Here is a 25000-nt window from a genome sequence, read left to right as displayed (position 1 = left end):
GACAAGCCTTGTAAAGGGAAGTACACCTTTGGGTTTGGGTGTACCTCAGGGATCTGTGCTGAGCCTAATACTTTTTAAACTTTTGTATGACTCCTCTGTTACCTGATCGGTTGTAAAAAAAACAAACAACAAAAAACACTTGAGACTTTTGGAAAATGGTATACTTTGTTATGTACTTCATCATTATTGTTGGTGTTGAAAAGTTGAGTTCAGTAGTTTGTACTGGTGAAAATTCATTTCAGAGTTGTCCTTGTCTCTTCATTTCAGAAAGGCAGTTTTGCCGAAAATTCACACCTGTCCTAAATTTGGGTTGTTGTCTGAATTTGGCGTTCTGAAGGATTCTTTAGGCATAGGGTATTAGAAAACAAAACAAAAAAAGCCAGTCATGTTTCTAGAAACCTCTCTTGTTCTGGTGAGTTTTTTGTTTTTGTTTTATTTTGTTGTTGTTGTTGTTTGTTTTTCAGCACAGAAATATCCCCTTTGCAGTCAGCAGGAACAGAAGCATTTCAGTTTGATTTGAGCGTGGCTTATGGTGTTGTCATAGAAACTGATCACCATCAGGGGAGAGAAGCAGGCAGTGGATACACAGTTGAACCGCCTGCAGCACAAGGTCAAGGACTTGGGGGAGGACTTCCGTGCCCGCCTCGTCAAGTACGTGGAGGATATCGCGGTGAGTGTCACAGGTCATAGTCACCTGTGTTTGTTGCTGCTCTCGTTCAGGACAAAGACAAGTCGATGTTTGACAGGAATAGACAGTGCATGGTCGTCCCAAACTCACTTGTTTGCTTGTGTTGTCCCAAGCTCACTTATGGGAATTGTCCTGAAATTCATTCACTGGAATTGTCTCAAACTCCCCAGTGTGTGCTTGTCCCAAAGTCACTTGCGGGAATTGTCCCAAACTCCCTTACAGGATTTGTACCAAACTCACTCATGTACATTTGTCCCAAACTGACTTATATATTGTCGCAAACTCACTCATGTATATTTGTCCCAAATGACTTACATATTGTCCCAAACTCCCCCTCTTGCATTGTCCCAAACTCCCCCTCTGGCATTGTCTCAAACTCCCCATCTGGCATTGTCCCAAACTCCCCCTCTTGCATTGTCCCAAACTCCCCCTCTTGCATTGTCTCAAACTCCCCCTCTGGCATTGTCCCAAACTCCCCCTCTGGCATTGTCCCAAACTCCCCCTTGCATTGTCCCAAACTCCATCTTGCATTGTCCCAAACTCCATCTTGCATTGTCCCAACCACCACCACCCCTTGCATTGTCCCAAACTCCCTCTTGCATTGTCCCAAACTCCCTCTTGCATTGTCCCAAACTCACCAGTGTGCATTAATGAACCTTGAACTGAGACAGAACTGTTTGTTGCCCTGCCTATTGTTTGATGTTTTGACATTTTGGAATGAAACCTGTTAAACCAGATGCAAAAAAAAAAAAAAAAAAAAACAACCTTTAGAATACGACAATTGTACATTCTGTTCTTGGGTTTAACGTTTCCTAAAAAGTGGTCTGCCATGTTCTTTTACATTAGGTGTACATTATCCTCGTGTTTCACAGAGACACGTGTGGTTGTGTTTTGTGTGGTTCTTGTTTGTTCCCTTTCAAAATCTGTTTGTCCGTGTGCATGCTTATTTGAAGCATGTTGTCCTTAGAATCCTGATACAGATTGTTAACACCATGGGAAAGTGTGATTATAAACACTGCTTTTTATAAAACCTTTTTTTTTTCTTTTCATTTGTGCATATGGTTTTTTGATTAGACCTATGGTGGATGCTAAACAGTATGTTCTGATTTTTTTTTTTTTTTTTTTTTTCTTTTTAAAGTTTCACATGAACGGGAGTGTATTTGTAATATACAGATTTTGTATTGGCATTTTGGCTTCTTTTTCTCTCTCTCTCTCTCTCTCTCTCTCTCTCTAAATTAGCATTCATTCCCTTCATTTTTCTGTGTTTCGGTATTCAGACACACAAGCCCCTGGACCCGGGTCACAAACTTTTTAGTGCTACTTTAAGTCAAGGAAACGCACAGGGGTGCCATGGCACAATCAGTAAGGTGTTGGACTTCTGATCAGGTGATGAGGGTTTGATCCCTTATTCCAGCCCTTCTGATCAGGTGATGAGGGTTTGATCCCTTATTCCTGCCCTTCTGATCAGGTGATGAGGGTTTGATCCCTTATTCCAGCCCTCCTGATCAGGTGATGAGGGTTTGATCCCTTATTCCAGCCCTCCTGATCAGGTGATGAGGGTTTGATCCCTTATTCCTGCCCTTCTGATCAGGTGATGAGGGTTTGATCCCTTATTCCAGCCCTTCTGATCAGGTGATGAGGGTTTGATCCCTTATTCCTTCCCTTCTGATCAGGTGATGAGGGTTTGATCCTTTATTCCTGCCCTTCTGATCAGGTGATGAGGGTTTGATCCTTTATTCCTGCCCTTCTGATCAGGTGATGAGGGTTTGATCCCTTATTCCAGCCCTTCTGATCAGGTGATGAGGGTTTGATCCCTTATTCCTGCCCTTCTGATCAGGTGATGAGGGTTTGGTCCATTATTCCTGCCTGGTTTTGTGTCCATGGGAAAGGCTCTTTACTCCGATTTTCCTCGCTCCACCCTGGTGTGAATGGGTACCTGACTTAGGTTGAGGAAGGTTGAAACAGCAGAAGGAAGGGGCCCTGCCTTCCTGTGCCAAGCCCTAGACACAGTGGATATGAAACCACTGCCTTCCTGTGCCAAGCCCTAGACACAGTGGTTATGAAACCACTGCCTTCCTGTGCCAAGCCCTAGACAGTGGATATGAAACCACTGCCTTCCTGTGCCAAGCCCTAGACACAGTGGATATGAAACCACTGCCTTCCTGTGCCAAGCCCTAGACACAGTGGTTATGAAACCACTGCCTTCCTGTGCCAAGCCCTAGACACAGTGGATATGAAACCACTGCCTTCCTGTGCCAAGCCCTAGACACAGTGGATATGAAACCACTGCTCAGATGGCCATAAAAGGCTACAGGACTTTTAACTCTTTCACTGCCATAGGCGACCTTAGTTGACATCCAGGGGTCATGATAAAAGGACCATTTTTCCTGTTGTAACAAGACTTGACTACTGCAGCCAGTTTCCCGCCAGTAGAACAATGACTAACCTTTGCTCCCTGACCCAGTTTGAAGTGAACCAGTCCATTGTGTTGTTTCAATATAACCGAAGCCTAGCCTGTGGCTGAGAGCACCGTATCTAAAATATTTTGCGCTGGGGAGCATTATTCCACACAGAAACCTGGCCGTGAAAGAGTTAACCTTTTTGTTGTTTGTTTATTTATTTGTATTTGATTAACTCCTAGCTCATGATTCATTCCGCTGTTGTGGCAGGACTACGTGGACAAGGGGAGTCCCGGTCAGCAGTCGGAGGGGCGGCTGAGGGAGTACTGTGACTCCATGCTGAAGGACATCCGACGCTCCCACAAGGAGCGCGAGCAGCAGCTGAGTGAAGCTGCCCAGACCTTCCGGAACCGCCTGCAGAAAACTGTCCATGACTATGAGGAGGTGCTGGTGGCCTACAGGTCAGTGCTGTGATGTGATGATGATGATGATGATGATGATGATAAGAATAGTGATAATGATGATGATGATAATAATAATAATAAGAACAATAATGATGATAATAATGATAATAGAAATAGATGATAACAATAATGATGATGATAATAATAATGATAATAATAAAAATTAGAGTGATAATGAAAATGATGATGATTATGATAATAATGATGATGATGATAGTAATAATAATAATGATAATAATAGTAATAATAATGATAACAATAATAACAGTAATGACAGTAATGATAATGATGATAATTATATTGATGTACATTTATACAGCGCCATTTCTCTCTAAGAGCAGATGTGGTGCAGCATGTATGGATCTGTCCACACACTTTGACCCCTCTTTGAAACTGAAAACTGAAAAAAAAAAAACCACTGCAATGATATCCGACAAATATTGAAAGAAACAGGGCATGACTGTGTTTGGGATGCTCAGTCCTTCTTAGAAAAGGAATCTTTCACAAGCATGTCAACATTGCTCTGAGAGATCATTCTCAAAATCTATGGAGACATGTTCTAGAGGCGAACAATAAATGTTCGTTCTATCAAAATTTAAAAAGTGAATTTCGTAGAGAAAAATATATAGTCAAATGCCTGATGATTATTATATTAGCTTCTTTAAATTTCAAAGTAGTAATCACAAGTTGGAAATAGATATATGGAGACACAAAGGCATACCACAAGAGCTACGGTTATGTAAGGTTTGTAACATGTCTGTGATGGGGGGCGAGTTCTGTTTTATAATGGAATGCCCCAAGTATGATCAGTTACAAAAAAGATTATGTGTCTAAAAAGTATGTCTTGTTATTGTTGATGTGGTGATGATAGTTATGACTTTCATCATTTATATGACATTTTAGTCTCAAAGACCCAGTCAACATCAGTTTCATTACTTTAGTTACTGTGTTGCATATTTCTGTGAATGTTCTGAAAGTGATTTTGATTCATGTGTTTAATGTTATATGTACTTGAGCCACAAAAAAAGAGACAAATCTCTGAGCTGTGTGCATTTGCAGACAACAAAGCTTTATCTTGTCTTGTCTTGTCATATCTATTATTATTATATCTTACATCAGTACAATACAATACAGTACAGTACAATATAATACAGCACAATACAGTACAATATGATATAATACAATACAATGCAGTGCAGTGCAGTGCATTCTTGGTAGTCCCTTGGTTTTGATGATGACGGCAGCTTGCACAGGTCATCTCTTGTGGACTCACAGATGGCTGTAGAGTCCAGTTCTTGAACAGCATGGTGGTTTGTAGTATGGGAAGGGAATCAGTACATACAATACAGTACAGTACAGTACAGTACAGTACAATACAATACAATACAGTACAATGCAGTGCAATGCAATGCAATACAATACAATACAATACAATACAGTACAGTACAATGCAGTACGGTACAATGCAATGCAGTGCAATACAATACAATACTGTACAATATGGTACAATACAGTAAAATGCAATACGTCACTATACAGTACAATGCAATACACTACACTAAAATACAGTACAACGCGGTACAGTGCAATACAATACAATACAGTACAATGCAATGCAATGCAATGTGATGCAATGTAATGCAGTGCAATACAGTGCAATGCAGTGTAATGCAATACAGTACAATACAATGCAGTCAACAGTCATTATTATGATGATGGTGATGATGATGATTATCAAGTATTCTTCTTCATCATCATAATGATTATCATTGTTGCTTTTAGTAGTATCATCATCATTGTTATCACCACCATCATCATCATCATTATTATATCATCTGCACACACCCGCTCAGAATAGATTAGAATAGAATAGAATAGAGTAGAATATGTCTTTATTACCAAGTGTAGCGGGGTCACAGAAACCTGCGGCAGACGTGCGAGGCACGGGGCTTTGAGCGGGAGGACCTGGGCCCTGAGGAGACAGAGCTGAGGCTGAGCGACACCGACATCCAGACCTCCCACCTCCGCCAGCTGGACAAGACCAAGGCAGAGCTGGGCAGCACCCGCAGCGAGCTGGACATGCTCAAGATGAGGGTGAGGTCTCCACTTGGCTGGTTGTTGTTTTTGAGGGGGCGGTGGGGAGGGGGTTGTGTTTGTTATGTTTTGTGTTTGCCAGGTGAGGGGGGGTATGCTAAAGAGCAGCGAAGAGCTAAAAGAGCTTTGTGTGTGAGGCAGAGGATTGAATAGATAGGGTCCATTGTGTGTAAGGGAAATACTAAAGAGCTAAAGTCCTGTACGTTAAAGGGAAAAAGCTGAAGAGCTAAAGTCTTGTATATTTAGAATATAAACTCTTCGGGTTTTTTGTTTTTGTTTTTGTTTTTACAGGGGTTGAGGGGATAAACTAAAGTTTTGTATGATTAGGAGATAAACTAAAGTCCTGTATATTTTAGAGGATTGGCTAAAGAGCTAAAATCTTGTATATTTAGGATATAAGCTAAAGTCCTGTATATTTAGGAGATAAGCTAAAGTCCAATATATTTAGCAGACAAGCTAAAGAGCTAAGTCCTGTATATTTAGAGGACAAGCTTAAGAGATAAGTCCTGTATATTTAGAGGATAAGCTAAAGAGCTAAAGTCCTGTATATTTAGGAGGTGAGCTAAAGTACTGTATATTTAGAGGACAAGCTAAAGAGCTAAAGTCTTGTACATTTTGGAGGTAAGCTAAAGTCCTGTATATTTAGGAGGTAAGCTAAAGTCCTGTATATTTAGGTCCTGTATATTTAGGAGGTAAGCTAAAGTCCTGTATATTTAGGAGGTAAGCTAAAGTCCTGTATATTTAGGTCCTGTATATTTAGGAGGTAAGCTAAAGTCCTGTATATTTAGGTCCTGTATATTTAGGAGGTAAGCTAAAGTACTGTATATTTAGAGGACAAGCTAAAGAGCTAAAGTCCTGTACATTTAGGAGGTGAGCTAAAGTCCTGTATATTTAGAGGACAAGCTTAAGAGCTAATGTCCTGTATATTTAGGAGATAAGCTAAAGTCCTGTATTTTAAGAGGTAAGCTAAAGTCCTATACATTTAGGAGATAAGCTAAAGTCCTGTACATTTAGGAGATAAGCTAAAGTCCTGTATTTTAAGAGGTGAGCTAAAGTGCTGCGTATTTAGGCCACAAGCTTAAGAACTGAAGTCCTATATGTTTAGAGGATAACCTTAGGTATTGTGTTTCAAGGGGATTGGCTAACTTCCTATATTTTCTGGGGAAAACCTTCAGTTTTTTTTTATCCTGTAGTTTGTTTTGTTTTGTTTTCAGGGGAGAAGCTAAAGTCTACTGCTTTTCAAGGAATAAGCTAAATTAATGAATTTTCAGGGGAGAAGCTAAAGTCTACTGCTTTTCAAGGAATAAGCTAAATTAATGAATTTTCAGGAGAGAAGCTGAAGTATACTGCTTTTCAAGGAATAAGCTAAATTAATGAATTTTCAGGAGAGAAGTTGAAGTATACTGCTTTTCAAGGAATAAGCTAAATTAATGAATTTTCAGGGGAGAAGTTAAAGTATACTGCTTTTCAAGGAATAAGCTAAATTAATGAATTTTCAGGGTAGAAGCTAAAGTCTACTGCTTTTCAAGGAATAAGCTAAATTAATGAATTTTCAGGAGAGAAGCTGAAGTATACTGCTTTTCAAGGAATAAGCTAAATTAATGAATTTTCAGAAGAGAAGCTGAAGTCTTATGATTTGGGGGGTTAAACTAAGGGTCATGTTTTTCAGGAGTTAAGGTAGAGTGAGATGTTTCCAGGGAACAAACTGAAGTATAGTATTTTTTTTCTTTGTTTGTCTTTTTTTTCCTTAAGAAATATGCTAAAACGAAATATTTTCTCTGGATAAGTGTAAGCTCTGTGCTGTGCTCTTTTGATGGGATAAGCTAAAGTCCTATATTTTCAAGTAGTAAGTTAAATCTTGTATTTCCTGTTGGTAAGCAAGATCTTGTATTTTCTGGTGGTAAGGTAAATCCTGCATTATCCCTGTGAAGTTTGAGTCCTGCATACACAGTGGTTAGTGAAGGTTCTGTATTTTCAGGGGATAAGCTAAAGTCCTGCATTGATCCCTGGTAAGTTAAAGTCTGTACTTCTGATGGTATGCTCTGGTACTGTTGTTATTTTAGGGGGTATTGTTTTGCAATTATTGTAGTCATTGTGGCATGATAATGTGTGTGTGTGTGTGTGTGTGTGTATGTGTGTGTGTGTGTGTGTGTGTGTATCTCTGCATGTGCATGTGTGTGCGTGTGCATGTTTGTGTGTGTGTGATTGTGTGTGTGCATCTCTGTGTGCATGTGTGTGCGTGTGTATGTGTGCGTGTGTGTGTGTGCTTGTGTGTGTGTATGTGTGTGTATGCGTGTGTGTGTGAGTGTATGTGTGTGTATGTGCATGTGTCTGTGTGTGCGTGCGTGTGTGTGTGTGTTGCAGTACGGACTGTTTGGAGACGACAAGGACACCATGGGCAAGATGAGGTGAGGTGTTCACTGTCCTCCTGGGCTTTGATGTCACTGACATTGTTTCCAAAGCACACTCACACACAGAGCATCGAAGAAATCAGAATGACTTTATCATCATCTCAGTAGAGAAATTAAGCGTGGGAGAAGTCTGTGATTCATACAGATTACATACAAAACGGTAAACTTTGGCATACAACATAACTATATAACAAAATTGCACTCGGCAAAGTCATAGCAAAACAAGTCTCTGTCACGCACGCACACACACACACACACACACACGCATTGAAAATGACCTCTTTCACTGCCAGGTTTCTGTGCAGAAAAACAAATCCCAGCGCTATATATTTTTGATACAATGCTGTCAGTCACAGGCTTCGGCTCATGTCAAAACAAGACAATGGACTTGTTCACTTCAAACTGGGTCAGAGGGCAAAGGTTTATCATTGTTCTATTGGTGGTAAACTGGCTGCAGCTGTCGAGTTTTGTTACAGTGTGAAAAAATGGTCCTTTCAACATGATGGGCGCAATAGCCAAGTAGTTAAAGCGTTGGACTGTCAATCTGAGGGTCCCGGGTTCGAATCACGGTGACGGCGCCGGGTGGGTAAAGGGTGGAGATTCTTACAATCTCCCAGGTCAACATATGTGCAGACCTGCTCATGCCTGAACCCCCTTCGTGTGTATATGCAAGCAGAAGATCAAATACGCATGTTAAAGATCCTGTAATCCATGTCAGCATTCGGTGGGTTATGGAAGCAAGAACATACCCAGCATGCACACCCCCGAAAACGGAGTATGGCTGCCTACATGGCAGGGTAAAAACGGTCATACACGTAAAAGCCCACTCGTGTGCATACGAGTGAATGCAGAAGAAGAAGAAGTCCTTTTAACATGATCCCTGGAAGGTGGCTAAAGTGGTATATGGTTGTGAAAGAGTTAATTACAGGGTTAAAGGTCTCCTAGCCTTTCATGGCCATCAGGGCTTCTGAATCCATACCCACTGTGTCTACAGCTTGGCTTAGGAAGGCAGGGCCCAGTCTCCTCCTTCCCCCGTTTAATATTGTATTGTATTTCTCTTTTGGTCACAACAGATTTCTCTGTGTGAAATTCGGGCTGCTCTCCACTTTGAGAGCTCCACCTGCGTGCAGTTTTATTTGCTTTTCCTATCAAAGTGGATTTTTTTCTATAGAATTTTGCCAGGAACAACCCTTTTGTTGCCATGGGTTCTTTTACATGGGCTATGTGCAAGCTGCACAGGGGACCTCGGTTTATCGTCTCATCCGAATGACTACCACCCAGACCACCACTCAAGGTCTAGTGGAGGGGGAGAAAATATCGGCGGCTGAGGTGTGATTCGAACCAGCGTGCTCAGATTCTCTCGCTTCCTAGGCGGACATGTTACCTCTAGGCCATCACTCCACAGATACTGACCTCTCCACAATCAGTCAGGTACCAGTTTCCAACCTGGGTGGAGAGAGGAAAACTGAAGGGAAGTGCCTTTGTCAAGGAAACAGGACTATAGGGAAACAAGCCTGGAAGCCTGATCACTGGTGAACACTGCATCAAAAGTCCAGTGGCTGACAGACTGTGCCTCCTAGATACATCTGTAGTCATCCAAAAAATTCATCCACATCAAAGAGATTCTTTGACATTAAGCATTGCGTGTTTGTCAGTTTTGTAAGCGTGGGTCTGTTTGGGGGCGTCTAACAGGTTTAGATGCTAGGATTTTACTCTAGAGATATATTTTCGCCAGTAAGTTACAGTTATTACCGTGTTGTTGTTTGTTTGTTTTTTCTAATAAAAAGAAATTGTTGTCATCATTTGAAGTTGTATCTTTATTTTATGAACAGAAAGGATTTTTTGGCTTTTCTTTCCACCATAACCCCTACCCTGCCCTGTCACATTGCCAGCTGATGTTAAATGAAGAAATTGGTAAGAAACAGGAAGTGGGAGAATGTGGTGGTACTTCCATTCGACATCATTTTACATATGTGAGTGGGTACATTACGTGGGGGAGCAGGTGGGGTGGGGGGATTAAAACGGCGGAAGGAGAAGATTTGGCCCAGCCTTCCTATCCCTGGCCCTAGACACAGTGGATATGAATTCACTGGAAGGCAGTAGTGAATTGCTATGGAAAACCTTTAACCTTTTTTTTTCTTCACCTTCTACCAGCGGCCAGGGGCGGTCAGAGATGTGGGGGGCGATGCGGAAACAGATGCGGGAGTTCACGCTCAACACTCAGCAGCAGCTGGAGCAGGAGCGAGCACGGCTGCTGAGCGAAAACAACGTGCTGAAGGAACAGCTCAGAGAGAGCCAGCAGTACATCGACAGTCACCTGGCCAGGTGGGGGGTCAGGGGGGGAGGGGTGGGGGAAAGATGATGATGATGTGGATAGGTGGAGGTGGGTGTGGGGGGAGTGTAAATGTGAAGGATATGATGATGATGATGATGGTGATGATGCAGATACATACATTGCACATCAAGGAGGAAGGTGGCAGAATGGTTAAGATCTCATCTGCCAGTACAGAGTCCGTGGGGGTCTGAGTTTGAATCCTGTTCTCACCCTTTCTCCAAAGTTTAATTGGAAAATCAAACTGAGTGTCTAGTCATTCAAACAAGATGATAAACCATGGTCCAGTGTGAGCACACACTTGACGCACTGAGAAAGAACCCATGGCAACGAAAGTTGTCCTCTGGCACAGTTCTGTGGAAGAAATCCACTCTGATAGACACACAAATATACATACATGCACTGAAGGCATGTCTAAGCGCGATGGGTTATGCTGCTGGTCAAGCATCTGCTTAGCAGGTGTGGTGTAGCGTGTGTGGGTTTGTCCAAACACAGTGACGCCTCCTTGAGAAACTGAAACTGAAACTATTTAGCACCTATCCTCGGTCAGAGACCAGGGTCTAAGCGCCGCCATGTGTGTGTGTCCACAGGTACAAGCAAGAAGTCGTACGTCTTCGCAAGCTGCTGGGAATGAACGACGACGGCATGGTGCTGACCGACAGAGTGGGCAAAATTCACATCCACAAGCGCTGAACCGGACACACATCTCCGCCTGTTTGACCCGTCGTCCAGCCTGAATCATCCTCATCCTGATGACAGCAAGTAGATTTAGCGTCACTTCCTGTTGCAATAAAACCCAAGGGACTTCGTTACAGCAATGAATACATACATACACACAGTGACCCACAGCCAGCCACACATTCAGCATTACTCCCTTTGCAATAAAAACCAGGGAGGTTTATCAGTGATCAACACAAACATGTACTCACTCTGTCATATGCCACCACACGAGCCTTCACACACACACACACACACACACACACACATACCCATCCGGACACGCTCGCATATAGATTGCGCTAGTTGTAGATATCATGATTCTTAATTCACAAATGTACTGCTTCATGTGGGTTATTTGTTTCATTGGTACGTCTGTTGAGGTACGGGAGCATTTATTATTTGCAGATATTTGACACAGACAGTAATTTTACACATGCACACACACACACACACACACACACACACACACACACAATATCTATGCAAAAGATGAGGCCTTGAGAATGCCATGTTTGATACACTGAGGCAATATTGTACAGACTGTTTTTCCATTCGAGAGGCCTCAAGGCTAAAAGACTGAATCCCTGTCTTCAGTAACTGTTCATTACATTTTTATGAAAAACTCTTTGCCTTTTGTTCCGGGATATTGACATGGACTGTGTATGCCTAACAGGGTTTTTATTTTTCCTGAAGGGATTTTGTATTTGTATTTGTATTCCTTTTTATCACAACAGATTTCTCTGTGTGAAATTCGGGCTGCTCTCCCCAGGGAGAGCACGTCACTACACTACAGCGCCACCTTTTTTTTGTGTGTATTTTTTCCTGCGTGCAGTTTTATTTGTTTTTCCTGTCGAAGTGGATTTTTTTACAGAATTTTGCCAGGAACAACCCTTTTGTTGTCGTGGGTTCTTTTACGTGCGCTAAGTGCTTGCTGCACACGGGACCTCGGTTTATCGTCTCATCCGAATGACTAGCGTCCAGACCACCACTCAAGGTCCAGTGGAGGGGGAGAAAATATCGGCGGCTGAGCCGTGATTTGAACCAGCGCCCTCAGATTCTCTCGCTTCCTAGGCAGACGCGTTACCTCTGGGCCATCACTCCACATGGCAGTGTGTGGGATGGAGGAGGGCAGGGGTAAATCATAATTATGATGTCTTGGCTCAGTGGTTAAACACCCACCCACCAAATGAGATGATCACAGGTCAGGCGTTCAGGTCATGCATGAACCAGCTTCCCCCATCATCCTTCCCTGGACATCAAGTCAAAACAGGACGAGGCAGTCAGCCAAGGTCCAAGGTGCAGCATGCATGTCATTTACACACATAAAAGAATTTACAGTGATAGGCAATTTGTTTGAGGGAACATTCAGCAGAAAAATCCACTCTTGAGAGGGAAATGCATGAAGAAAGACAGAGGAAGAATCCACTCTTGAGAGGGAAATGTGTGAACAAAGACAGAGGGACAGAGGGAAAATCCACTCTTGAGAGGGAAATGCGTGAACAAAGACAGAGGGAAAATCCACTCTTGAGAGGGAAATGCATGAACAAAGACAGGGAAAATCCACTCTTGAGAGGGAAATGCGTGAACAAAGACAGAACAAAATATGAGAAAGAAAACAGGGGACTCTGGATTGCAATGACATGCTCTGCCCTTGAAGAGTCGCTGGAATTTCATGGAGAGAAAGAAATCTGTTGGGAATGAAGAAAGCCAATTCATTCATTATACAGTGCAGCAGAAAAAAAAGTGTTTTCGTTAAACCCTTTCAAAACATGGATGATGTGCATCAGGGTTTGGTTCTCATTTGATTTGTGTGTGTGTGTGTGTGTGTGTGTGTGTGTGTGTGTACTCTTTCAGAGATTAATTGTGCTTGTTTTAGTAGTGCCTATATAAGTGTAGTTGATATGCCCATTATCATGATTATCATTTTTATAACATGCTGTTTATTGTAAATGAAAACCATGCCTGTCTGTTTTTTGAGTGTCAGGAAGACCCCCGTCCATTCCTGTTGCTGTGTACCGTTTTATTGATCTGTTGGAAGTCCTGGTGATGATTTTAGAGTCCTCACAAATTCTGATGTTGATGAGAAAGCAGTAAAGTGTATTTGTGTGTGTGTGTGTGTTTGAAAGAGAGAAAGAGAGAGAGATGGATGACCGATTATGCATTGTGATGGATCCTGTTTGAACTGCAATGGACATGTGATGATTTTAGAGTTCCTTTCTTGTGAATCCCCACAAATTCTGATGTTGATGAGAAAGCAGTAAAGTGTATTTGTGTGTGTGCGCATGTGTGTTTGAAAGAGAGAGAGAGAGAGAGATGGATGACTGAATATACATTGTGATGGATCCTGTTTGAACTGCAATGGACATATTTTTATATACAGCTGTTGTTGCCTTTTTTTCATGGCAGAAGTCTGTGATTGCATTGTACATGACCATTCCGTCCAACAGATGCTCTGTGGTGGTTTTCTCAGGTGCATTTGATTAAAAGACAATACATCCACTTAGTATGGTGATGGTGGCAGTAGCAGTGACTGTTTCTTTCCCTTGAGTGTATATCTTTTCCAGAATTATTCGCGTTACTGCTTCACAGAATTATTCATGTTACTGTTTTAACAGAATTACTCGCATTACTGTTGTCCAGAATTATTCACATTACTGTTTTACAGATTAACCCATATTCCTGTCATGAAACCATGTTTATTTGAAGTCTCCAATAATAAATAATGTAGTTGTATCATTGTGTGTGTGTGTGTGTGTGTGCGTTCAAACTTTTTGTTATATACGTTATTTCATGATTATGCAATGGTAACCTTCCTGTGAAAGGAAGTCAGCAAACCAGCTCAAGCAGAGTTCTGGTCTGTCAGAACTTTTCACGTGAAAGGAGCGCACCCCTCCCCTCAGGTGTGAGACAGGTGGAACAGCTGTGCCCCCTGTTACTCCTCAGTATTTGGAACAGTTTTCAACATTTCTGATATTCTTGTTCAGTTGTGAGTTCATATGGAACATGAGCATATGCATAATTTTACTTGTGCATGCACATACACTCAGCTAGTTTGATGATGTTGCGTGCACACGAAATCACACACACTTGCAATAGCACACACACACACACACACACACACACATACATATCTGCACACATGTACACACACACACACACGCACATGTATATCTTCATTTGCATGCATAGAAACACACACACACACTGACTGAGATAACACATAATAATGAAAGAATGGTCACAGTTACTCCAGTATAAAAAACTAACAAATAACACCAACAAATAGAACAAAAGCATCAACATTTTATTGAAATAATAATGATAGTAAACATATTGTAACTGGTTGAAAGTCAAGTGATGCAGACCAGTCCTGTACAAGCTAAGCACATTTCTAAACATCCCTAACATGTACCAGTATATGATGCCCTTCGCTCCCCCCGCCCCCCTCCTACCCCCTTCCACGCCCACCTCACACTCCCCCCCTAATAGAGAAACAAGCATAAAATTTAAGATCAATATCACAGTGTTTTGATTGTAGAATTACAAAACTGACAAGCATAAAGAAATGCACTGTAACTGCTGAAATAAATACTTCAGTATGTACAAATTACGGAGTGTGCTGAAACAAATACTTAAGCTCGTGCAAACATTACTGGATAAAGTGTAAAGAAATGATTATGCATAAACATAACTGAAGTGGAACAGATCGCAGCAACTGCATAAAACTGTCGGTCAAACGAAAGAATAGCACAATGTAAAGAACAATAATCAGCTCAGGCCAGTTTTTTGTTGTTGCTATCTTTACGTCTGTACTGCAGTCCAGTTTTCTATTCGAATCAAACTGGTAAATATACAATGGTTTCTAAGCAAACTGGTTTTATCTGCACATTGACTTTTAAGGTGCAAAAATATACAACTAAAAGATTGCTTAGTACTTGACATAAGACGTGTGTGACAGCCCTTAAGACCACAATTATTGCCTCACACAAAAACATTCATGTGCGACCACAATCATGCACACACACACACACACACACACTTATTTGGAAATGTGAAAGTGTATATTTGTTCACCCTTTCATTTACTGGTTTAAAAGGCTCATTGAATTGAGATTATTTTGTCCACTGTGAAAACGACATTGACTGCTTCTGTTACAGGCATACATTTACGATTATTTGATGCCCGAATACAATGAGAAAAAAGGTATATTGATTAGACATACAACGCTGGCATAAGGTTATCACAGGGTATGAGTGAGACATGATGTTGGCATATAATTATCACAGTCAAACTGAGTACATACTTGTACACACACATACAAAAATCACCCCCTATGGTTTAATAGAATATACATATATATATATATATGTCTCTCTCTCTCTCTCTCTCTCTCTCTGTCACACACAAACACAGAGCACATAAATGCATAAACGCACATCCATCAGTTATGCACACAGACCAACACCCCCTTACCCCCCACCCCCTTCCCACACACACACACATGTAAATACACATACCCAAACACACACACCTTACATACACACACATACATGCACACACACACACACATACTCAAACACACATATGTTTCTTGCACACATTAGAAAAAAAAGAAAGTAAAGTGAAAACCGGGCCCAAAGACAAACGAGACCCCCCCCCCCCCCCTAATCTGTCTTAGACCCTCTCTCTCTCTCTCTCTCTCTCTCTCTCTCTGTTGTTGGCTTGGTCGTACCTGGAATGAAAATTATGATTCTCTCTTGCTCTCTTGGCCAGTCACAACTGAAATGAATTAACATAATTATCTGTCACTCTCTTTGCCATTCACAGCTCAAAGGAATATCACAATTATCTCTCTCTGTCTCCCTTGGCAATTAGCAACTGAAATGAAAATTATTATTATTTCTGTCTCTCTTCACCATTCACAACTGAAATTTAAAATTGTAATTATATCTCTCTCTCTTGGCCATCCCCAACTAAAATAAAAATTGTAATTAACTTGTCTCTCTCTCTTAGCCATCCCCAACTAAAATGAAAATTGTAATTATCTCTCTCTCTTTCTCTCTCTTGGCCATACACAACCGAAAAAATAATAATAACAATAATAACCATCTCTCTCTCCACTTCCTCTGTCTAGCATTCATGGGCCGCAGTTCCCACATTCACTTGTGTGTACGTGTAATTTTTTACAAGAATGACTTATCCACCCCGCCATATTTATCCTCTCTCTCTCTCTTCTCTCTCTCTCTCTTCAATCGTCAATGTCAGAAAAGGCAAAGAGTAGCACGGATTCAGCAAAAGGAGCCATCCAGTCCTATCATCCAATCAGCGATCATGTTGGACAAGTCCTCGTGACGTCACAACCGCAAGTCATATCCTCTGTGACGTGTGTGAGTAGGTCCCTGACGTCACGATGAAGTACTTTTTAGTGGTGATGACGACGGATGGCAGCTTGGTACGGAGGCTGTGGGATCAGATGTCTGCTGTGGAACTGGGACGGAGCCAAGTGTCGTCTGCTAGTGTTTCTGTGGAGGAAGGTCTGGAAGGGGGAAGTGGAGAAAAAAGCACAACAAAACTGGAATAAAGGAGTCACGAAATTCACTTCATCAGTCAGTCTGCCTGTCAATAATGTGTGTGTGTATGTGTATGTGCATCTGTGTGTGTGTGTGCGCACACGCGCTCATGTATGTGGATGATAAAAAAAAATTAAAAAAAGAAAAGATGAGAGCGAGAAAGTGATAGGAAGTATGACAGAGTGCAATGTCTGTGAGATGTCTGTATGTGTGTGCATATGTATGTATATGTGTGTGTGTGTGTGTGTGTGTGTGTGCCACTTACCGATGATGCCTCAACTTCAGCTCGTCTAGTGCAACGTCATCGTTCTGACCTGATAAAGAAAAAAGACAGTGATGTAATGGACCGTGAACACTGTTGATACGTACCTCAGGTCCGAAACTCATTCCTGTTCATGTTAACCAAGTGAAAGTCAATGCATGCACTTGGAAAGGAAAGAAGCCGACAGCCAGGGCCTCCCCACCTCCTGCCCCCCTTCCCTCCCCCACATGTGCACATATATCTCTACCCACCAGAATTGTCCAGGATTTGCTCCCTCTCCCTGTTCCGCCGGTTGATCCTGTCCAGGTCTCCCTCACTGTGCGACGTGTACAGTCTGTCCCGTTTCCTCAGCTACACACACACACACACACACACATCATCATCATCATCATAATGCACACACACACACACACACACACACACACACACACATATCATCATCATCATCATCATAATGCACACACACACATATATCATCATCATCATAATGCACACACTCACACACACACATATCATCATCATCTTCATCATAATGCACACATACACACACACACACACACACATATCATCATCATTATAATGCACACACACACAACACATATCATCACCATCATCATCATCATGCACATACACACACCATCACACACACATCATTATCATCATCATCATAGTGCACACACACACCATCACACACACACACATCATCATCATCATCATCATCATCATCATCATAATGCACACACACACACACACACACACACACACACACACACACACACCATGACATACACACACACGTCATCATCATCATAATGCACACACACACACACACACACTATCACACACACACATCATCATCATCATAATGCACACACACACACACCATCACACACACACATCATCATCATCATCATAATGCACACACACACCATCACACACACACACACATCATCATCATCATAATGCACACACACACACACACACACCATCACATACATATGCACATCATCATTATCGTAATGCACTCACACACAAGATAACACACACACACACACATCATCATCATCATCATCATCACCACACACACACACACACACAGAGAACAGAGAGGGATCGTCAGTAGAACTACTAAATGGGTAGAGAGAGGGGGGAGAGAGAGAGGGGGGGGAGAGAGAGGGGGGGGAGAGAGGAGAGAGACAGAGAGGGAGAGAGAGAGAGAGGAGAGAGACACAGAGAGAGACAGACAGATCATAAGAGACAGTCAGAGAAGTACAACAGATACATGTCGCAACAACAATCACAACTAGACTGAAAGCGACCAAACACAGGAATGGGGAAGAATTCAGGGGAAAACAACACTCTCATATACACTGAGAAAGAGACCGAGACAGACAATGACAAACATACACAGACAGACAGAAAGACATCGACAGAAACAAACACGAAGGCAGACGTGGGGACGACAGACAGACAGACAGACAAAGACAGACACACGCACAACACACACACACAAACGTCATCGGACAGAAGATAAGAGACAAAGCGAACATTCACAAACTGAGACACACATAAACTAAACAGATAAACCAGTTAGTAATAAACAACCAAACAAATCAATCACTGAACTACCATCACAGTTTGCAAACTAATGATGATGTGCTGTCCCATCATTGGCGGGGTAAATAAACAAAACGGTCATACACGTAAAAATGTTACACGTCTGTCTGAGTGTGTATGTGTGCATGCCTGAAACCTGGTTGAATGACACAGGATAACGAATGATAAGCGCCCAGTGGCAGCCGTCAGTCGGCTCTACCCAGGTAGACAGCCTGTTGTGCAAATGACCCCGTGTTTGTAAAGCGCTTAGAACTTGGTCTCCAATCGAGGATATGCGCTATATAAGGATCCATATAATTCAATCATCAGTGAGCCCACATGTGGTTCAACTTTCCACAGAAATACATTAAACAGAAAAATAAAAGAATTAATCGGTTCACAACACAAACAAACAAAAATACAACTAAATAAACCAAGAAATAAACTGATTAACAAAAATTTTTAAAAAAACATGAGCAAATAAAATAAACAGACAAATACCTCTACACATAGTGTCCGGCCCTAACCACATGGGGGAAGGGTGTATCAATCAACGACACAAACAAACAGACAAATAACTCCACACAAAGTGTCCAGCCCTAACCACATGGGGGAAGGGTGTTGATCAATCAACGACACAAACAAACAAACAAACAGACAGACAAATAACTCCACACAAAGTGTCCGGCCCTAACCACATGGGGGAAGGGTGTTGGTGCACGGTCCATCCAGTTGGGTCTGCTGACGGCACGGCGCGGGGGCACGTCCACCTTCATTGAGGTCCTCCCTTCATGAAACAACCCGGACAAAACACATAAGTAATCAACAGAAAGGGCAAAAATATATATAAACTAAAGGTAAACTAGAATCGTAATGAAAGGACACACAGAATTGTAGAGGGAGTCAAGAGACTCTATCTGTCTCTGTCTCTGTCTCTCTCTCTCTCTGTGTCTCTGTCTGTGTGGAGGTGTCCGAGAGAAAGGACTGTTGCTGATAATGCTGATGATGACAATGAAAATGATGATAATGATAATGACAATGATAATGATGATAATGACAATGATGATGATAATGATAACAGCACCACCACTGACTACGGTGTGTGGAGGTGTCCGACAGAAAGGACTGTTGCTGATAATGATGATGATGACAATGAAAATGATGATAATGACAATGATAATGATGATAATGATAACAGCACCACCACTGACTGCGGTGTGTGGAGGTGTCCGACAGAAAGGACTGTTGCTGATAATGATGATGATGACAATGAAAATGATGATAATGACAATGATAATGATGATAATGACAATGATAATGATGATAATGATAACAGCACCACCACTGACTGCGGTGTGTGGAGGTGTCCGAGAGGAAGGACTGTTGCTGATAATGATGATAATGACAATGATAAAAATGATGATAATGACAATGATAATGATAATGATGATAATGACAATGAAAATGATGATGATGACAATGATAATGATGATAATGACAATGATAATGATGATAATGATAACAGCACCACCACTGACTGCGGTGTGTGGAGGTGTCCGAGAGGAAGGACTGTTGCTGATAATGATGATAATGACAATGATAAAAATGATGATAATGATAATGATGATAATGACAATGATAATGACAATGTTGATAATGACAATGATAATGATAATGATGATAATGACAATGATAATGACAATGATGATAATGACAATGATAATGGTGATAATGATAACAGCAAAACCACTGACTGCGGTGTGTGGAGGTGTCCGACAGGAAGGACTGTTGCTGACGCAGAAGGGCCTCCTGCTGTTGCTCCAGACGTCTGTTGGTGAACGGCATGTCAGGGAACACGCTGCGGAACTCTCTCCGCTGGTCTGCCACACACACACACACACACACACACACACACACACACACACACAAGCACACACACACACACACACACACAAGCACACACACACACACAAAGCACACACACACACGCCTCTCACGTTTATAAACGCACCTCACCTCCATACAGGGTCTGCCAGAGATTAAAGCTGCGCAGTCCGTCTCAGAATCATCACCATCTTCACACACACATAGCCCGCCACACACACACACACACACACACACACACACAAGCACATACATAAACATGCGCGCGCAAACACACACACGTACACACACACACACATCACACACACATACGCACGCACGCACACACACGAGCGCGGGCGCGCACGCACACATACACACACACGGGAGCGCGCGCATACAAACTTGCCCGCGTGCTGGCATACACATGCGAACGCAAGAACCTGTACTTTCAATAATAACGGTATTTGTGACAGACGCGTCAGTACTGAAAAAACAGCTGAGGAACAACCTCAAGCATTCCAATAGTTAGAGTTCAAAAAATTAATATGCGGCTGATTTTCTTCTTGCTTCCTTCCCCCCCCCCCCCCCTCCCCAGGATGACGAACGATCAGCCAGGCTTATGGGCAAACAGACAGACGGGCAGACAGACAGACAGACAGATGGACAGACAGACAAACAGACAGACGGACAGACAGACAGACAGACAGACCCGGACAACTGACGAGGCAGACAGGTAACTGACAGACAGGCTGACGAACGAACAACCAGGCTTACAAACAGGCAGACGGCAGACAGACAGAGAGACAGACAGGCGGATGGACAGACAGACAGGCAGACAGACGGACAGGCAGACAGAAGGACAGACAGACAGACAGACGGGCAGGCAGACAGGAGGACAGACAGACAGACAGACGGGCAGGCAGACAGGCAGGCAGGCAGGTTGTGTGGGAGACTGAGAGGAGAACTCACCACGGTGCTTGAGGTGGTTGAAGTCATTGACGTTGTCCCTGTTGGCCCGGTCCGCTGACTTGGGGGTGGGGGGCCTGGCATCAACAACAGGGGAGTTCAGTGTGGGTTTTGGTATTGCATCACACACACACACACACACACACAAAGCGCGCGCGCACACACACAAAGGCACACACACACACACACACACACATGGTGGTGTGTCCATCGAGATCGATGATGACCATCGTTGTCATCCAGATGGGGGATGGGGGATGGGGGGAGGGTGGTGGTGGGGTGGGGGGAAGGATGCTCATGAATCTATCTGTGAGTGCGCAGATGGCTGAATAGTCCAATCTGCGCACGAAATGTTCGCTGACAGTTGGGGCAGACAAAGACAGGCATGTCATTGTCAGGGAGCTTGTTTGCCCGTGACTTTCTGGCCTGCCTCTTCTCAACAGCTGTAGCAGTCCTGTTGGCCTCGCACAACCTGGCGCCTTTGTGCACAGCAGCGCGCCATTTGTCACGGTCCACTGCAGATTCCTCCCAGGAGTCAGGGTTGATATCAAACGCTTTCAGAGAGACTTTCAGAGTATCTCTGAAGCGCTTCTTCTGACCTCCATGTGATCTCTTCCCTTGTTGCAGCTCGCCATAGAAGAGCCTTTTGGGCAGCCGATGGTCTGGCATGCGCGCCACGTGTCCAGCCCAGCGAAGCTGGGACTGCATCAGGATGGTGAAGATGCTGGGAAGGGTGGCTTTTGCGAGCACCTCTGTGTCTGGGGTCTTGTCTTGCCACTTGATGTTCAGTAGCTTCCTTAGGCATGTTGTGTGGAAGTGGTTCAGCTTCTTGGCATGTCGTTGGTACACTGTCCAAGTTTCGCAGGCGTACAGTAGTGTGGGGAGAACTACTGCTCTGTAGACCTTTAGCTTGGTCTCAAGACTAATGCCTCTTCTGTTCCAGACATTTGCATTGAGTCTACCAAAAGTTGCGCTTGCTCTTGCAATCCTGACGTTCACTTCATCGTCGATGGTCGCATTTCGTGACAGTGTGCTGCCAAGGTATGTGAACCGCTCCACCGCACTGAGTCTCTGACCGTTGACTGTGATGTTGGGCTCAACGTAGGGTTTCCCTGGGGCTGGCTGATGGAGAACTTCAGTTTTCCTCGTGCTGATGGTAAGGCCGAAGTTCCTGCTGGCAGTGGCAAACTTGTCGACGCTGAGTTGCATGTCAGCTTCAGATCCAGCGTTGAGGGCACAATCATCAGCAAACAAAAAGTCTCTGATGATGTCTGTCATGACCTTCGTTTTTGCTTGAAGCCTTCTGAGGTTAAACAGCTTGCCATCTGTTCGGTACTTTAGGCCGATTCCAACATCGCCATCTCTGAAGGCATCAGTAAGCATTGCAGAGAACATGAGGCTGAACAGCGTTGGAGCCAGGACGCAGCCTTGCTTGACACCATTTGTGACAGCAAAAGGAGCAGATGTTTCACCACTGTCCTGGACTCGAGCCTGCATGCCTTCATGGAATTGGCTGACCAAGGAAATAAATTTCCGAGGGCATCCGTACTTGGCCATGATCTTCCACAGTCCCTCTCTACTCACGGTGTCGAAGGCCTTAGTGAGGTCGACATAGGTGGAGAACAGATCAGCATTTTGCTCCTGACATTTCTCTTGCAGCTGCCTTGCAGCAAACACCATGTCAGTGGTTCCGCGCTCTTTCCGGAATCCACATTGGCTCTCAGGCAAATGACCTTGGTCAAGGTGTGCTGTGAGGCGGTTAAGTAGGATCCTGGCAAGTATCTTGCCTGCGATGGAGAGCAAGGAAATGCCCCGATGGTTATCACAGGCTTGCCGGTTCCCCTTTCGCTTGTACAAGTGAATGATAGATGCATCTTTGAAATCCTGGGGGATCGTCTCTTCTTTCCACATGAGTGAGTACAGCTGATGAAGCTTCTCAGTCAGCACAGTGCCTCCATCCTTGTAGACCTCTGCTGGTATGGAGTCTGAGCCAGGTGCTTTGCCACTGGATAGCAGACGGATTGCTTTCTGGGTCTCAAGAAGTGTTGGCGGATCGTCCAGTGCTTCGTTGGTGGGGACTTGTGGGAGACGGTCTATGGCTTCATCATTTATGGAGGAAGGGCGATTTAAGACACTGTTGAAGTGCTCAGCCCACCGTTCGAGAATGTTCTCCTTCTCGGTGATCAAGGTATTCCCATCTGCACTGAGGAGGGGGGATGATCCTGAGGATGTGGGGCCGTAGACTTCTTTTAAGGCATCATAGAACCTCTTCATATCGTGCCTGTCAGCATATCCCTGGATCTCATCAGCTTTGTCACTCAGCCACTTATCCTGCATCTGGCGTAACTTTTGCTGTACAGTCCTGCGGATGGCATTGTATGCATCCTTTTTTGATGTGGACTTTGGGTTGCTCAGGTGGGCTTGATGCAGACGGCGTTTCTCATCCAGAAGCTGCTTGATTTCATCACAGTTTTCATCAAACCAGTCTTTGTGCTTTCTGGTCATGGGTCCAAGGGTCTCTGAAGCTGTACTATAGATCAGCTCACGCAGGGTCCTCCAGTCAGACTCCACATTCTGGTTGTCCAGAGAGGCGGATTCCAGACGATCTTCCAGCAGCTCCACAAAGGACTGTTTGATGGTGTTGCTTTTCAGCTTAGCGATGTTGAGCCGTTTTGGAGCCTTCTGGCCTTGGGGGCGTCTCTTGGGTTGGATTCGAATATTCAGCTTCGAGACTACAAGGCGATGGTCTGTCCAACACTCGGCGCCGCACATGGTCTTTGTTACACGTACGTCTTGCCTATCCCTTTTCCTGACGATGACATAATCGATGAGATGCCAATGCTTTGAGCGAGGGTGCATCCATGACGTCCTGTTACGGGTAGGGAGGCAGAAAACTGTGTTGGTTATCAGCAGTTCGTGCTCTGCACAGGTCTGAAGCAAAAGCAATCCATTTGGGTTGCAGTGGCCCACACCGTGCTTTCCAATCACTCCATCCCAGGAGATGTAGTCAGAGCCAACTCTAGCATTGAAGTCCCCAAGAATGATGAGCTTGTCTGCTTTAGGGATGGCAGCAATGACAGAGTGAAGGTCCTCGTAGAACTTCGCCTTCACTTCATCCGGGTTGGTCATGGTTGGGGCGTAGGCACTGACAATGGTGAGGTGCTTCTGGCCAGATGCCAGTGGGAGTTTCATGGTCATAAGCCTATCGTTGACTCCCTTTGGGATTCCAGCTAGCTTGCTGACAAGTGCTGTTTTTACTGCAAAACCAACGCCAGCCTCACGTCGCTCTTTGCTTCCTCGTCCACTCCAGAAGAAGGTGTAACCAGATCCCCGTTCACAGAGCTCGCCTTCGCCTGCAAGCCGAGTCTCACTCAAGGCTGCGATGTCGATGTTGTATCTGGCGAGTTCGGATGCAACTAGTGCTGTTCTCCTTTGGGGTCTGTCTGCGTTATCTCTGTCCAGGAGAGTCCTTATGTTCCAAGCACCAATGGTGAGAGGAACGATCCTTGTTTTTTTCTTTTCTTTCTTGTTGTTTCGACCGCTGATGTAGGGTCCCCGCCAGCCGCGGTATGCTGGCCAGGGTGATATGGAGCAGGCAATTTTTAGGGCACCTTTTCTAGCCCCTTCCTCAT

At 43.7% G+C, this 25000-nt stretch overlaps 2 protein-coding genes across 9 annotated transcripts in view; one reads left to right on the top strand and one right to left on the bottom strand.

The window, feature by feature from the left end:
- Positions 1 to 12806, top strand: part of LOC143294863 (coiled-coil domain-containing protein 78-like) — a 61124-nt gene extending 48318 nt beyond the window's left edge. The window contains exons 16-21 of the mRNA XM_076606381.1: positions 545 to 670; positions 3358 to 3548; positions 5471 to 5645; positions 8010 to 8053; positions 10211 to 10381; positions 10979 to 12806. Coding sequence (XP_076462496.1) covers positions 545 to 670; positions 3358 to 3548; positions 5471 to 5645; positions 8010 to 8053; positions 10211 to 10381; positions 10979 to 11081 — 810 coding nt within the window. The 3' untranslated portion in view covers positions 11082 to 12806. The remainder of the gene's footprint in view (positions 1 to 544; positions 671 to 3357; positions 3549 to 5470; positions 5646 to 8009; positions 8054 to 10210; positions 10382 to 10978) is intronic.
- Positions 12807 to 14572: 1766 nt separating this feature from the next.
- The window catches only part of LOC143294858 (uncharacterized), a 64744-nt gene continuing 54316 nt past the window's right edge, over positions 14573 to 25000 (bottom strand). For all 8 annotated transcript variants that reach the window (XM_076606372.1, XM_076606374.1, XM_076606375.1 and 5 more), the window contains 6 exons: positions 21372 to 21445; positions 20291 to 20416; positions 19232 to 19323; positions 17192 to 17291; positions 16944 to 16992; positions 14573 to 16644 (listed from right to left, as the gene is read on the bottom strand). In XM_076606372.1, the coding sequence (XP_076462487.1) occupies positions 16578 to 16644; positions 16944 to 16992; positions 17192 to 17291; positions 19232 to 19323; positions 20291 to 20416; positions 21372 to 21445 (508 nt within the window). In that variant the 3' untranslated portion in view covers positions 14573 to 16577. The remainder of the gene's footprint in view (positions 16645 to 16943; positions 16993 to 17191; positions 17292 to 19231; positions 19324 to 20290; positions 20417 to 21371; positions 21446 to 25000) is intronic.

Source organism: Babylonia areolata, chromosome 20 (assembly GCF_041734735.1).
Source record: "Babylonia areolata isolate BAREFJ2019XMU chromosome 20, ASM4173473v1, whole genome shotgun sequence".
Lineage (NCBI taxonomy): Eukaryota > Metazoa > Mollusca > Gastropoda > Neogastropoda > Buccinidae > Babylonia > Babylonia areolata.
This window is presented reverse-complemented; position numbering and strand designations above follow the sequence as displayed.